Here is a 15,604-nt window from a genome sequence, read left to right as displayed (position 1 = left end):
TCTAGAGGTACTCATGGAGATACCTTAATGTTATAAAGTATTAAAATGATAACCGTGATGAAAACGGTACTTGAAGAGACTCCCAAGAGAAGTTAGACATAACACATTTGATCATAATTGAATCCCTGAAATGATTCTATATAGGTACCTATAAATAAAGAGATCTCTATAAGTTATGTCAATATGGGAGGAAATTATCATATAATTTTTGTCGACAATAAATATTGAATGTGTGCATATGCAATAAACTAACATGAGATAGCAAGGATCATGGTATTAGATTTGTCGAGAATCATCGACATATATTTTGTTTTTGGCCAAAATATTATGACGCAGTCCAGGCAAGTTTACTCACATGAAGTGAAGTAAGACCTGTAGGGTGTGTAAATAAATATTTCTAATGAGAAATTTACATATATGTATTTGTACATAATGAATTGTTGTACAAAGTTTGCATAGACATGAGATTGATTGAAGTAAGACTTAAATATTGAGAAAATATAATCATGATTTGATTATAGCCTGGAATATATTTTATGAGGATTTATAAGCGTCACATAAATGTTGCAACAAAAGATTATTTATTTGGAGCTCCTAATATAGTGAGAATTTGAAATAAGTCTTATCTAAAAATTCTAGAAGAATTTAATACATGTCTTAAGTGATATAAATTCTAAGTCGCGCGCACTATATGACAAAGATTTTTGTATGAAATAAAGACATGTAAGTAAATTATTGTTTGAAAAATACGTATGGTTGTCTATGCAGTATAAATACGTAAATTATACGTTGTGATAGACTCTTGAAGAGTTTTTGATTAATTGCAAAACAAACTTTTATTTCTTTTGTATATCGAGAAATATTAAATGTATAAAGTTTGTTCATTAGTATTGAAGTCCTGAAGTACTTCATATGCATCAAGAATTATAGATATATGATCATTTGATATGGAAATTAAGATCATACAACAAGATGGAACAAAAATATGGTCTTGGAGTCTCATCATTGTCACAAATAAAAATTTATATTATCATTAATGTGTTATGTTCATATCTACTTGAAATGTTAAATTTTAGTATGAACAAGATTGTATATACACATGAATGATACAATTAGCTGGATAAAGACTAATGTTCCACGAACCCCTCATTTATAATTTAGAAGTCCATACATACTCTGGAAGAGTTATAAAAAATATATGATCAAAGATTATATATGGTGATATTTTAAAAGTGATAAAAATTATCTTATGAGATCTATTATCACCAAAAGAATTATGGATCATATGTGCATGAGGGGGAGACATATTCATGTTGCACTCTTTTTCCCTTAGCTCAGGTTTTGTCCCACTGGGTTTTCCTAGCAAGGTTTTTAACGAGGCAACTTGCAAATAGTTATGAATATGAAATATATATTGTACTCTTTTTTTTCCTTAGCTCAGATTTTATCCCACTGGGTTTTTCTGACAAGGTTTTTAAAGAGACAACTATATATCATGTTAACATACTTGCATTTTATGAAGCAAGTAGAGAATGTGTGTGAGTGAGATCATTGACATAGCATATTCGGGAAACATATGGATTGCACTCAATAAAGAAGTATCAACCCAAGCAATTCTCTATGGATAATACTGCTTGCATCGCTCAACTAAAAGGATGGTACATTGAAGGAGATGGAGTTAGAATACATTTCACGAAATTCTTCTTTATACGCTTCAAGAAAATACATATTGGTGTTCAACATATTTAATCAAGTGTCAATCTTGTAAACTTATTCACAAAGTTATTACCAACATCAACATTTGAGAAGACGGCAGATAAGATCGAAATTCGTCGATTAGAAGATCTCCACAAATGCCTAAATGAGGAGGAGTTAGTTTATACTATACTCTTTTTCCTTTGATCAAGTTTTAAGCAAGATTTTTAATAAGGCAGTTATTATGGACATCCAAGGGGGAGTGTTATAAATATTAATAATTATGTGGATGTCCAAATCTTTTATTTATTACCATTTATTGTAATCAACATTCCTCGTTTTCTTAGTTTCCCTTTTTCTTAGTTTTTTAATATCTCACTCTTGTATTTGTATAAATAGGGGTTCACCCTATTGGAATAAATAACTCAGAAATTCTCATTCACTTTCCCTTTCTCTCTTCATCTTCTTCTTCTTTCTTCTCATCTACTTTATATTATTTTATATTATTTTATAACAGTATCATGATTTATTAGTGTATTGGATTTCTACTAACGTGATAATTAGCGACGTGGTTTGCTTACACTTGGGTAAGTGGAATGTTTTTCTTAGGCATTAGTAAAGTAAACTTGTATCGGATGTATCAACTACACATTGGATTGAATCGATATTGACAGTAAAAAATATATCATAAATTTATATTTTTTTTAAGTCAATATCACTTAATTGATCTTAGGTCAATTAATTTCAATTTTGATATAGTTAAATTTTAGCCTAATTGTACTATACGGGTTTTTAAACTTGTTCATTACTGATATATAGATTTTTATTCTCTTATATCTTATTTGATCGTTTTATAAATTTCATATTTTATAGAATATTAGATTATTATGTGATGATCTAATATATATGTTAGTAAATTAAAACCCTAATAAAATAAATTCTAACACTATATTGCTTATGAAAAAAAAATATAATTTTAATTTTATATACAAATTACATATAAGAAATTAAATATGATATAACATTATCAAATTATGATGAAGTATGCACTATAATGCTTATTAAACACATTAATTTTGGTTTCAAAAAAGAAATACATTTATTTTATTTTGAAATTATTTTATTATTTTTAAATCAACACATGAGATTAATTACATTTATAATAAATATATTATTGTTATATTTGTTGTTACCAAAATATGTGGCATGCATATGAAGCTTCATGTGGCAGAGAGAGACATATTTATAGATAAATTAGCATCCTTTATCGATTTACTCCACTTTGAACTCTACGAGTGAGAGGACACCCGAAAGTGGTTCTCCTATTGCCAAGGAAAATAATAAAGAAAGCTTTCAGTTGTCTGGAAGGTGCCAAGCCCTCGAATTACAGGTCTTCCAAGAGAATCATGAGCCTAACACAGATTCCAAAGCAAATTACTGTACATGACCACAACAACGTATGATTAGTTAGGGCCTGTCTTTATAAAAAATAAATAAACCGGCTAACAACCTGTAGCCTTGTGGGATCAATTGAAAATGAGGTAGTCCAACAAAAACCAAGAAGTTGATGAAATAATTTTGAAGCGGAAGGGTCGCCCCAACCATCCAATGTGCTTGGCTCCACGTGCTAAACCCCCCATAATTATAATTTAGGGTTTCCTTGTCCCGAGCAATCCGATGAAAAACTCCTTCATAGGGCGAGGGGCGATTCCATTCTTCACCACGATCCTCCTAAGCTGGTGAACACATCGCAAGGAGGAATTCAATTCATCACCTTCCCAACTGGTGGCACAAGAAACTTAGTGTGGATGAGGGATCGACCCTTGTATCACTACGTCCAACGAAACAACCGGAGGGAGGGAGCCACTGACCTTCTGAGAAGGGTTCTTCTTAGCTCCTGGGCGCACCATGTCATTGTTTCTAGTTCAAAGCTTGAATCTCTCGGTCAAACACGTAAAATCCATGTGGGTGAAGATCCGTAAAGCGTCATTCATTTGAAGACAAGAAGAAACCTAGTAGTTAGTACCCCTACACCAATTCTATAATTACATATAAACTGGGGGTCCCTCTGAATACTATGGCCTAACTCTCGCCAATTCTACACAAAAAATTAGTTTGCTAATAAAATTTTTCACAAAAGCTATTTTACAAAACAATCACATATTTCTTGACAAAAAATATAATTTTATTTATTTTTTCCAAATTTAAATTTAATCTTGAATTGCAATTTGCAATGGAGATGTCTTAATAACTTTTATTCAGTTGCTTAGGATATAAATATTTAAATAAAAAAAACTATTATCTGTAATTTATGTTTTGTTTTATATAAAAGATTAAAGAAATGTATACGTTGGTCTCAAAGTGTCTCCCTTAATACGCTCTCTCTATCATCATCACCCTCAGATCTCACACCACACCAAACCTCACTCCTATATCTCTCCCGCCCGCCATGGCCACTCCCTCGCTCTCTGGGGTAAGTCAATTTTCCACTTCTCCCTCTGAATGACTCGGATCTTGTTTACGAATTAGGAATTGAATGCCCCTTTCTTGTTTTGTACAGAGCATGGGCGCCTTCTCTGGCTTCACTCGGCTATGCAAGGGTCTTGCCGTGGTACTCATCAGTGGCCACATTGTGATCCAGGTTTTGCCTCAAGCTATTCAATATCTTGCTCTGATTCCCGCAAGGTACCGCTCATTTGATGTCGGTGATTCCAGTAATTTGTGCTCTTACGTTTCTTGTGATGTCAGACTTTAAATCTTAGCTACAAGAGAATAATCTTTATTGATCTTTTAGAATAAATCCACAAAGAGTTTTTGCTGACGATGTTGTGTTTAATATGATTTGGGCGATTCAATTTTAGTAATTGATTATAGTTGAGAAGAAATCGGCAAAATCAATAGGATATAGACGGTAGAACTCAAGTATTTAGTAGTTGGTGTGTGTAATTCCCATCTTCCTATTGATTTGATTGGTTTGATTCACTGAAACTGTAAAATGACGTCCTATGAAATGAATGATCGATTTTCTCACGTTCTTGTAATAATTTTTTTGAAAAAAAATACATGTATGGGGTTTGCCCATTTTCAATTTTCATATAGGCAAGCCAGCCCTACGTGCCAATGAACTAAGAACACTTCTGACCAATGTAATAAAATCTGAATGTCATTTGAACTTCTATTTTGTAGGACGATTCCTTTTGCCTGGAACCTTATAACAGCTGGTTACATTGAACAATCGATACACGGGGTACAAGCTTCTCCTGCATTACATCACTTATTGAGTTTTATATGTTGTCTAAAAGTTTGTTTATTGCCTGATACACATATCTCCTACTGCTATGTAGCCCCTTTATAGTATTAATGACATTCTGTTTGATAGGTGGTTCTGAGCACCATTGGTCTTCTTTTCATTGGGAAGCTGCTTGAGCCTGTATGGGGTTCTCGGGAATTCCTCAAGTTCATCTTTGTTGTTAACTTTCTGACTTCTCTCTGCGTTTTCATTATTGCAATTGCATTGTACTACATTACAACAAAGGAAAATTACCTGTAAGTGCCAAAATATCACTCTCGTGATTTACATTTATTGTCCTACAGTTCTACTATGTTTAAACTTTACTTGCTGCACTGGCATTCTTGTGTACTTTATCTGATTGCCACATATAAAAAAGAAACTACTGCTTGAAATTTGTCTAACTGTTTCATAGTCAAGAGTTGTGGCATTTTCTTACTTGTAGAATGTAACCTCTAATTGCATTGACACGTTACGCAACCTTTATGCTGCATATTTGCAACTTAAATTACTCTCAAAGAGCTCTCTTCATTATGTATTATGCCGTTTATAATGTACATAACTATATATATTTTGTACAATTTTCCTATTTGATGGCTGAAGCCTCTAATTATGTTTCTGTTAGATATAATCCTCTTTCTGGATTCCACGGGATCCTTTCGGGATTCTTAGTTGGCATCAAGCAGATCATACCAGACCAAGAGATTCCTTTACTAAAATTGAAAGCTAAGGTATGAGCCTTTTATCCTGGCATATTCTTGACTGAAAAGTTTCTGCAAGTTGATGATTTCTCTGTAATACTCTCTGGGAACGATCCAATTATACACAGTGGTTGCCATCTCTCTCGGTTTTGCTATCAATTGTCATATGCTTCTTGGCATCAGAGTCTTCAACAGCTCTTCCAACTCTGATATTTGGCACATACATGAGCTGGATTTACCTCAGATACTGGCAGAAGAAACCAGAAACAAAACTCAAGGGTGATCCAAGTGATGATTTTGCATTCTCAACTTTCTTCCCTGACTTTTTAAGGTAATTAATGATTTTTAACGAGTTTTTTTTTCCTATGCTTATGAAACGATGTAAATATGTCTTGACGTGCTTTTGTTGCTTATTATTCAGACCCGTGATCGATCCCATTGCTACTATATTCCATCGGATGCTCTGTGGAAGATCTGAAGCTGCTGATAATGCCCAGGGTTATACTGTGGGAGGAAATCCATTGCCTGGTTCTGATCCTATTGAAGCATCAAGGAGAAGGTAAGTTTCTTGATTCTATGCAGCTATGTAGTGCATTAGTTAATTGTCTTGGTGGAAGAAGAGAGAATGAACATATTGTAATGAACGCTTCACTTTCAGGGAAAGAGGAGCTCGTGCACTAGAAGAAAGATTGGCAACTGAAAGACTGGCCGGTGCACGAGGTTCTGAAGAATCAGGCGATGCTGTAGAAAATGTTTGATTGCACCTAAACCGAAGTCTGGTACTTACTCAACCAACACCAATGTGTAATTTTAGTGACTATTAGAAGTTCAAAAGGTGTCTAGGAAGAGCATATATATGTTTTTTTTTTCTCAATTCTGGAGGATGGATTTATTTTGCAGTTTTTCTTCCCTTTGAAATAGATCAATCCTTATTATACAAAATCTTTTTTTTTTTTTCCTTTTTAGCACGAGTATTCATCAATATAAGAGTAGTTTCTAAAAGAGCTTTTGCGAGGAATTACTCTATTGTATCGTCCGGGCCTCTGGCCTTGCTCACTTTTATGAAACGTATATTTTGACAATTGACATTCTCCAAGGATAAATCAGAGTACATGCATTTTAAGAATATTACCATATTATCTACTTATTATTTATTTTGTTTTTGAACATTGGGTATGCCCATTGCCATACTTCTTCCTTAGGGATTAGGAGTTGTGTGAAATCATAGGCTATGCCCATTGCCATAACACTGCCTTTTTTCTCTTTCTATTTTTTTTTTTGTTTTGTTTTGTTTGGATGCAATCCATTTCTGCATATTTTTATTGGGATATTCACTCTCTCCTTAAGAAAATAGGAGGATAGAGTTACTTATATGAGCTGAGCTCAAATGCAACTGAAGCAAAATAGACTGCCAAATGCTACTCTGAACATTTGGATTTGAAAAATAAAAACTTGGGTCTAAAAGTAATTTGATATTTATAAATACGATAAGAAAGAGTAAATGCTCTGTATTTTATTAAAATATAAACTTGCTACCTTATACTTTTAATAATCATCATTACTTGGTACCCTCTAATAGCAAATCACTCTTGGTACTCTCTAGCAAATCTTACACTTATAATAGGTGACGTTTGATAGGTAATGAAATGGAAATAAAATAATTTTTATTTCATTCTTTTATGCTGTTGCATTTTAAAGTATTAAAATTTTATTCCAATAAAATGACTATTTCATTTTGAAAGGGAAGAAAAAACTTCCAATGTAAGATGAGAAAAAATATTGTAGTGTCAATAGTTAGTATGTTCATTAGTATTATGTATACATGTGATGTGGAATCTGACATAGTATAATATTTTGATAAATGTGTTATTAATGTTTCAATAAATATTGTTATAATAAGAGTAATATCATTTGAATCTTGTGTTTCACAAAAATTACTGATTAGATCATCTATTTTATTAAATGATAATTAGACTTTATATTTTCTAAACTAGTAAAAAATAATATCCTAAGCTCAATTTTTGTCACTTTTTTTATATTACCAACCTAAATTTAGTTTTTAACACAAAAAGATACAAAATATATATATATATATGGGTGACTATTCAATGGTTACATTTTTATTGTACCCATATGGTTACATTTTTTTTTTAACCTGTAATAGCAGGTTACTAATAGGTAGACTTTCCTTTTTTAGATTTAATTAATTATAATTAACTATTTTCTTAAAATAATTAATTAAATAGTAGACATTCCTTTTTTAGAATTATTTAATTATAATTAACTATTTTCTTAAAATAATTAATTAAATATTTAACAAGACTTCTTTTAGCAATTAATATTTATATTTAAATCCTTACTTGAATTATTTTAATAATTAAGTCATTTAATTATAATATTTACAATAAAATTTATTCTTTTTACAAAAATTAAACTTCTTTTGACACAAATTAAAATTCTCTTCTTATAATAAATTTTCAAATAATTAATTATTTTTAAATGATATTTAATTATTTTGTTACAATTATATGAATTAAGTATGAGGTCTCAAGCTAATCAATCGATAACAAGTGCAGCCATTTTTTTTCTAAAAAATCCTTCAACTTATTTCATTTTTTACTTTTTAAATATTTAAATTAAATAATTAAATAATTAAGTGTAATAATTTTAAAATTAAAATTACAAGTATAATAAAATTTAAATTATGAAATTATATGTGTATAATTTTAAATTATAAAAAGTTTTGCTATAAAATTTTAAATAATTTAAGTATAAAAATATAAATTGCTAAAAGATCCTTATATAGTAATAAATTGCAAAAAATTAATTAATAATTATAATTAATTTAATTTTAAAATATAATTAATCTTAATTAAAGTTTTATAAGGAAATAAATGATTAGGTCACTTTCAGGTTACAAGTTATTTATTATTTGTTTTTATTTAATTTCCAAATTAATCACAACCATTTAATAATAATCCAATGGCTTAAAAAAATGTAACCATGATGGTTACAATAAAAATATAACCATTGAAACTTCTTCCATATATATATATATTTATATATATAACCAATCTAGTCATAACACCTTGAGCTCTGGTTATTATTAAATTTTATTTTGACTAAAATAGAGTATTATTTTGTACCTTAAAAAAAATATAAGATTTGAATTGTCATTTAACAAAATTGAATGTATAATTAATAACTTTTACTATCCACAATAGTATTTACCGTTATAATAATGAAACATTTAATTAAAAATATCAACCAATAATAATATACACCGATAGTTAAGATCTATAAAAATTCTTTGAATTAAACAGAGATTTTGAATTTTTTGAACTCGTTATTATAAACAAACGTTTTAAGCTCGTATATTGATGTTATATGAATTGTTTGATTCACTCATTAAGATTTGTGGGAAAATTTAGGGTGCTTTTGGTAATACTTTTTTAATCGATTTTTTGTTTTTAAAATTAGAATAGTGAAAGTATTTTCTAAGATCATGTTCTATAAAACTATTACTTTTCAATTTTTAAATTATCTAAATTTTAAAACAAAAAAAATTACTTTTAAATTTTATTTAAATAGTTTATTTTTAATCAATATTTTAGACTCCAACCCCAACTTAAACCTTAGAAACCAAACCCGAACCCGACTGCATGACTTGAACTCGCCCCAGTCCTGACCTCAAACCTGACTTAAATAAAATCAACAAATAAAAATAAAAATAAAATTTACAGAAAACACTTTTATTTTTTATTTTTAAAATTAAAAAAATAAAAATAATTATAAAACACATTTTTATTTTTCAAAATTAAAATTTTAAAAACAAAATTTTACTTTTATTTAAAAATAATGTTAGCAAAGGCCATCTTTTAAGACATTTATTCTTTTGGAATTTGTTAGTGTAAATGGTTGCGGACCCCATATACATATATGATATCTATGACTACAATAAGATTGAATAGTGATTCCTTTTCAACGGTAAATTATGATTTATGAATTTCTAAAGCCTCAATACCAATTCACCACTAGAACAAATTGGAAGAATTTAAATCTTAGTAAAAAAATATTTTGATTTAAAAGCCTGGTTTTAAAAATTTGTAGTTCAAAACCGAAATTTAACCAACTATAGCCTTCTTGTTGTCTTTAGGCCTATACTGTTGTCAAAGAACACAACTACAGATTTCATAGAACCTTGCAATATATTGAATGAGAATCTTTATTTTCAAAATGACAATATTCCCCAGCTATACAGATTGTACAAATTCATGAGAATCAACTCTCCAAAGCTTCCCCAGCAAAAAACTGCTTCTGGACCATTTTCCTGTAATCTGAGGTTTGAAAAAAAAAAAAATTGCTAAGTAAACAAAATGCTACTACAATTTTGAAAATATAAACGAATGGCAGAAGGAAGAAATTGGTATCCAACCTTCCTTGTTACTCAACAATGCTGCAGCATAGCTATTGAGAGGGCTCTCTGGATTCGGCTCTGCAAAACATAAACAGAACGTTAAAGCGTATTAGTAATGATATGTGCACTCAAAATATGCATTCAAACATTACTCTTTAAATGAGTGATAATGTAAGCTCAAGGAGGGAAGAGAAAGCAAACCTCCTAAAAGACTCTGAATAGAGAGAAGAATAGTCCTGCAATCATAAGCTGAAGACCACTTGTCCTGTGACAACAGATACACATATAACATCAGCACAAATGGCATTGGCTTTCGACTACTTTCTTTGCAAAATTTTACAAAACCAACATGTTACTCAAGTTTATCTGCAAATTTAACATGCCCAAAATATCAATTTTTCAAAGAAATGAGTTATCATTCCTAATCTTGGCAAATCTCATTTGCAAAAAAGTACTTTTGCATCTTTCACACTCAGAGTTTAGTGTAGCAATGGATATATATATATATATATATATATATATATATATATATGAAAACTTATACCAAATTGATAATTACCTGAAGAATGTCAAGGCATATGTTTCCAAACTGATCTACATTAGGGTGAAAGCACATTGTCTCAAACTTGACTATAGGTGGCTTGAAAGGATAGTCCACAGGAAAACGCAATGAAAGCTTGTATGATAAACCTTCGTACATTGTTCCTTTTCCACCTTCAATTGTGCCAATCCATGAAAAAATGCTCTCTCCTTCAGGAAAAGCTGATACCCCAAGATCACCTCCACTCATCTGCACATACAAGAAACATTAACAAAGATTAAAAGAAACCCTACAACACTTACAAGGGAAATTTGATCCTGAGTTAGAAATCTCAATCTCAACTCAATGGTAGAATTCATCGAGTTCAAAAAAGTTTAGATTTCAGTAATAATCAGATACTACAGAATACTAACAAAGCCCTGAATTGAATACACTTTCGTGAATCAGTAAAATCAGTAACGTAAATCGAGGGTTTTGTATTGTCGAATATATAAGAATACCCATTTCAAGAAAACATACCATAAGAGACATCAACTCCTTCTGCAACCTACAAAAAAGAACGAACGAACCAAAATCATAACCACATTAACAAATTACAACTTTCCTTTCTTGCGTTTTCCCAGGGAAAAAGATCAACGCATAGAAAAGATTGAGAGAGTGACTGACCTCTGGGAGACGGAGGTGACGTCGATCGGGTTGGAAGAAACGGCAGGCTGTTTCGCCCGAGCTCCGGGAATAGTCGGAAGCTGACGGTGGCGCGGTGTGGCGGACGAGTTGTCAGCCGTCGGATGGGGTCGGACCTCCATGATTGCAATCGATGAAGATCGAACGGTCTTGATTCAGTCAATCAGGGTGGGTGAAAAGAGCAAAGCAAGCCAAGCTTTTTGTAATTGTTCTTTAATTTTTTTTTTTTTTTTAATTTGAGTTTTAATTTGGAGATTCGTAATGAGAATGAGAGTAATTGTATAATGAAGACACGTTTAGGGCTTTATATAAATGTCAAAATAATTGTTTTCATTTCAACATATTTATAATGCTATATTATTACATAATGATGACAATAATGAAATATGTTTTAATTAACTTTCCTCTTTTATTTTATTTTTTAAGGAAATTAGCTTTCCATTTTTTTAATGACTTTTTTTTTTTTTAAGAAAATTAGGTGCTTTGGTTGGGGAGGAATGAAAACGTAAGAATAGCAATGTGAATGGGAATAAAAATAAGAATAAGAATGAAATTGAATAAAATTTAAGATGCATACAAAAATTGATTAAAAAATCATTAAATTTTTTCACATGTTTTATCGGAATAATCTTTTCTTTTATTTTAAAATGAAATAGTCATTGGAATTCTCAACAAGTGACCATTGCCCTTTGTTATTATTCTTTAAAGGTAACACTCCTCTAGTTTCTCTTCGCACTTTTCGCTTTGAGAATGCTTGGCTCCGGGAACCTTTGTGTGAGAAGCTTGTTGAAGGTTGTTGGAAGAGTTCGGCTTCAGTCACCATTCAAGAGAAAATTCAGCATTGTGGCGAAGTTTTGGGGAGATGGGGTCGGGACATAACTGGAAATTTTCGAAAGCGCATCAACGAATGCAAGAGTCAAATCCGTAATTCCAAGTGGGGTAAAGACCCGATTTCCATCCAACAACATAAAGAAGGGAAGGATAAGTTGGCGGAAGTCCTGGCTCAAAAAGAAATATTTTGGAAGCAAAGATCGAAGCAATTCTGGCTCAACTCGGGTGATAAGAACAGTAAGTACTTTCATTCAATTGCTAATTCTAGGAAGAGAAATAATAGTATTTCCCGTCTCCAAGATAGCAGTGGAGATTGGGTTACTTGGGAGACTGGTTTGGCTAATGTTATTTCTAGCTATTTCCATGAGTTGTTTTCTTCATCTAGTGTCAACTTGGGTTCGGTTTTGGATGGTATTCGGCCAACTGTAAGCAGTGAGCAAAATGAAGACCTCTTGAGAACAATTTCTGAGGAAGAAGTTAGAAGCGCCCTCTTTCAGATGCATCCTGATAAGTCTCCTGGTCCCGATGGTATGACACCAGCTTTCTTCCAAAAGCATTGGGAAATAGTGGGGACAGATGTGGTCAAGTTTGTTCGGGATTTCTTTGATTCGGGTCAGTTTCTGGATTCCATAAATGATACTCATATTGTTCTTATACCTAAGAAGAAAAATCCCTCTCAAATGGGCGACCTCCGGCCAATCTCGCTTTGTAATGTCCTTTATAAAGTCGCCTCCAAGGTAGTGGCCAATAGAATGAAGAATGTCCTCAACTTTGCAATCTCAGAAACTCAGAGTGCATTTGTAGCGGGAAGACTAATTTCAGACAACATTATGGTGGCCTTCGAAGTCATGCATTACTTGAAAAGGAAGACTACCGGAAAAAAGGGATACATGGCACTTAAACTTGACATGAGCAAGGCTTATGATCGTGTTGAGTGGGGATTCTTGGAAGCTATTCTTCGGGTAATGGGGTTCAATAATCGATGGATTGGTTTGGTTCTAAGCTGCGTCAACTCGGTTAAATACCATGTCATCAATAGTGGTCAGAAACTGGGGCCGATTACTCCAACCAGAGGAATTCGCCAAGGGTGTCCTTTGTCTCCGTATTTGTTCATTGTTTGTGCGGAAGGTTTCTCATCATTGATAAGGTCTTTTGAGTCGTCTCGATGGCTCACCGGTTGTAAAGTGGCTAGAAGCGCTCCCACCATTTCCCACCTCCTGTTTGCAGATGATAGTTATATTTATTGTCAGGCCACTGATGAAGAAGCAAGTCGTGTTCTTTCCCTCCTCCGGTTATTTGAAGACGCCTCGGGCCAGAAAGTTAATCTCCATAAATCTTCAGCCTTCTTTAGTTCTAACACGAGTTCGGTTACAAGAAGAAGGATTTGCAACTCGATGCGTATCCAAGAAGCTGGGGTGGATAGCACGTATTTGGGTCTCCCTAGTATTGTGGGTCGCAACAAAAATGCTGTTTTGGGGTTTCTAAAAGAGAAGATGAGGAAAAGGATCAATAGTTGGGAAGGAAAATTTCTCTCTCGGGCTGGGAAAGAGATTCTCATTAAATCAGTGGTTCAATCTCTTCCCTCATATGCTATGAATGTCTTTTTACTCCCGGTTGGAACTTGTAAAGAACTCGAAAAGATGATGGCCAGTTTCTGGTGGAAGTCTAATAATTCTTCGGGTAGTGGAAGTGGTATTATTTGGATGAATTGGGATAGATTGACTAAACACAAACTCGAAGGTGGTATGGGTTTTCGTTGCTTGCGGGATTTTAATCTGGCAATGCTTGGTAAGCAGGGTTGGAGATTACTGTTTCGTCATGAATCCATAGTGGGGAAAGTATTCAAAGCAAGATACTATCCTCATGGTGACTTTCTTTCTGCGGAGCTCGGGTCAAATCCAAGCTTTGTTTGGAGTAGTATCTTTGCGGCTCGGGATGTTGTAAGAGCGGGTTTGAGGAAAAGGATTGGTGCGGGATTGTCTGTGAATATTACATCAGATCCATGGCTACCTATTGTTGATCGAGCTTCTCCAATTCCTATTGTGCCAGGCCTTGATCACTTCACGGTAAATAGCCTCTTCCAAATAAACAATAGAAGCTGGGATGTCGATGTGGTAAGGGACTTTTTCTCTCCTGAAGATGCTTCTATTATTCTTGGAATTCCCTTAAGTTCAATTGATGCAGACACTTGGTATTGGGTCGCTGAGAAGAATGGCTTTTATTCAGTTCGTAGTGCTTACCATCTCCTCCAAACTCTAAAGCATCCGCCGGGCTTGTCTGTTCCAAATAGCAATTGGAAGATTTTATGGTCTCTTAAGACACCACCGAAAGCTAAGGACCTTGTTTGGAGAGCGGCCTCTAATTGTCTCGCTACCAAAGCCAACCTTTGCATTAAGAAGGTTTTGATTGAAAATACCTGCCCCATGTGCGGAATCTTTGCTGAAACTGAATTACACGTCCTGGTTACATGTAACTTCGCCTGGGCGTGTTGGGAATACGCTGGTCTGGCAGCTGCAAACCGAGAAGCCTCCTCTCTTGGCCATTGGCTGAGTGATTCTTTTAGCCGTCTGCAAGGGGACCTTCATAGCAGAGTTATCATGGTGTGTTGGGCAATTTGGTGTGCTCGTAATGATCTCATTTGGCAGCAGCGATCTCGTAGTGTGAAGGACGTGGTTAATTTTGCTAATTTGAGTCTTGATCAGTGGTTGAAAGCTCAAGGAAAGGGTAACATTCCCTTGTTGTCTCCTCTCAAAGATGGAGATGGTGCGGAGCTTTGGTTGAAGCCGAATATAGGAATCAAACTCAATGTCGATGCCGCCATTTTTGAAAGTTCTTCATCGCACGGGTTCGGGTGTGTTGTCCGAGATACTGCAGGTACTTTGACCGCTGCCTTTGCTGGTGTGAAAACTGGCAGCGTGTCCCCGGAGTTGGCCGAAGCTATGGGCATTCGGGAAGCATTGAGTTGGCTGAAAAACCACCACTTCTCCCAAGCTATTGTCGAGACCGATAGCCTCGTGTGTGCTGAATCCATTCGTAGTGCAGAGGTGTTCGCCTCCTCCTTCGGTTCAGTGGTGGATGACTGCAAGAAACTTCTTGGAAGTTTGAGTAATGTATCTCTTTTGTTTGTTAAGCGTTCTGCGAATTGTGCTGCGCATTTTGTTGCCCGACACTCTATTTCCCTTGCTGAACGCATGTTTCCTATTAATAGTGTTCCTACGGAATTGATGTCTATTCTTGCGAGCGATTGCTCGATTTAATAAAGAACACTTCCTTCAAGAAAAAAAAAAAAAAAAAAAAATGAAATAGTCATTCTACTAATATGATAGTAAAAAATTATTCAAAAAAAAAAAATGATAGAAAGGAAATTATATTAAAATAACATTCTAATACTTATAAAATGCAACCTAACAAAAGAATGAAATGATTTTTTTTTTTTCTATTCCATT

At 33.3% G+C, this 15,604-nt stretch overlaps 2 protein-coding genes across 2 annotated transcripts; one reads left to right on the top strand and one right to left on the bottom strand.

Annotated features, from left to right (window-relative positions):
• The first annotated feature begins 3,836 nt into the window (after positions 1 to 3,836).
• On the top strand, positions 3,837 to 6,813 carry LOC115706419 (rhomboid-like protein 19). The gene is made up of 8 exons (XM_030634065.2): positions 3,837 to 4,168; positions 4,256 to 4,380; positions 4,882 to 4,942; positions 5,075 to 5,241; positions 5,610 to 5,715; positions 5,814 to 6,016; positions 6,107 to 6,244; positions 6,344 to 6,813. Exons 1-8 carry the CDS (start codon positions 4,145 to 4,147, stop codon positions 6,441 to 6,443), a joined length of 924 nt encoding a protein of 307 aa, XP_030489925.1. The 5' UTR covers positions 3,837 to 4,144; the 3' UTR covers positions 6,444 to 6,813.
• Positions 6,814 to 9,874: 3,061 nt separating this feature from the next.
• LOC115707955 (uncharacterized) lies at positions 9,875 to 11,733 on the bottom strand. Its single transcript, XM_030636071.2, has 6 exons — positions 11,310 to 11,733; positions 11,163 to 11,190; positions 10,662 to 10,892; positions 10,304 to 10,367; positions 10,121 to 10,180; positions 9,875 to 10,022 (listed from the first exon to the last, which is right to left on the bottom strand). Exons 1-6 carry the CDS (start codon positions 11,447 to 11,449, stop codon positions 9,967 to 9,969), a joined length of 579 nt encoding a protein of 192 aa, XP_030491931.2. The 5' UTR covers positions 11,450 to 11,733; the 3' UTR covers positions 9,875 to 9,966.
• Positions 11,734 to 15,604: the final 3,871 nt, after the last annotated feature.

Source organism: Cannabis sativa, chromosome 1, assembly GCF_029168945.1.
Source record: "Cannabis sativa cultivar Pink pepper isolate KNU-18-1 chromosome 1, ASM2916894v1, whole genome shotgun sequence".
NCBI classification, from domain to species: Eukaryota; Viridiplantae; Streptophyta; class Magnoliopsida; order Rosales; family Cannabaceae; genus Cannabis; species Cannabis sativa.
Note: the sequence above shows the minus strand (reverse complement) of the source record. Positions and strands in the feature narration are given on the sequence as shown.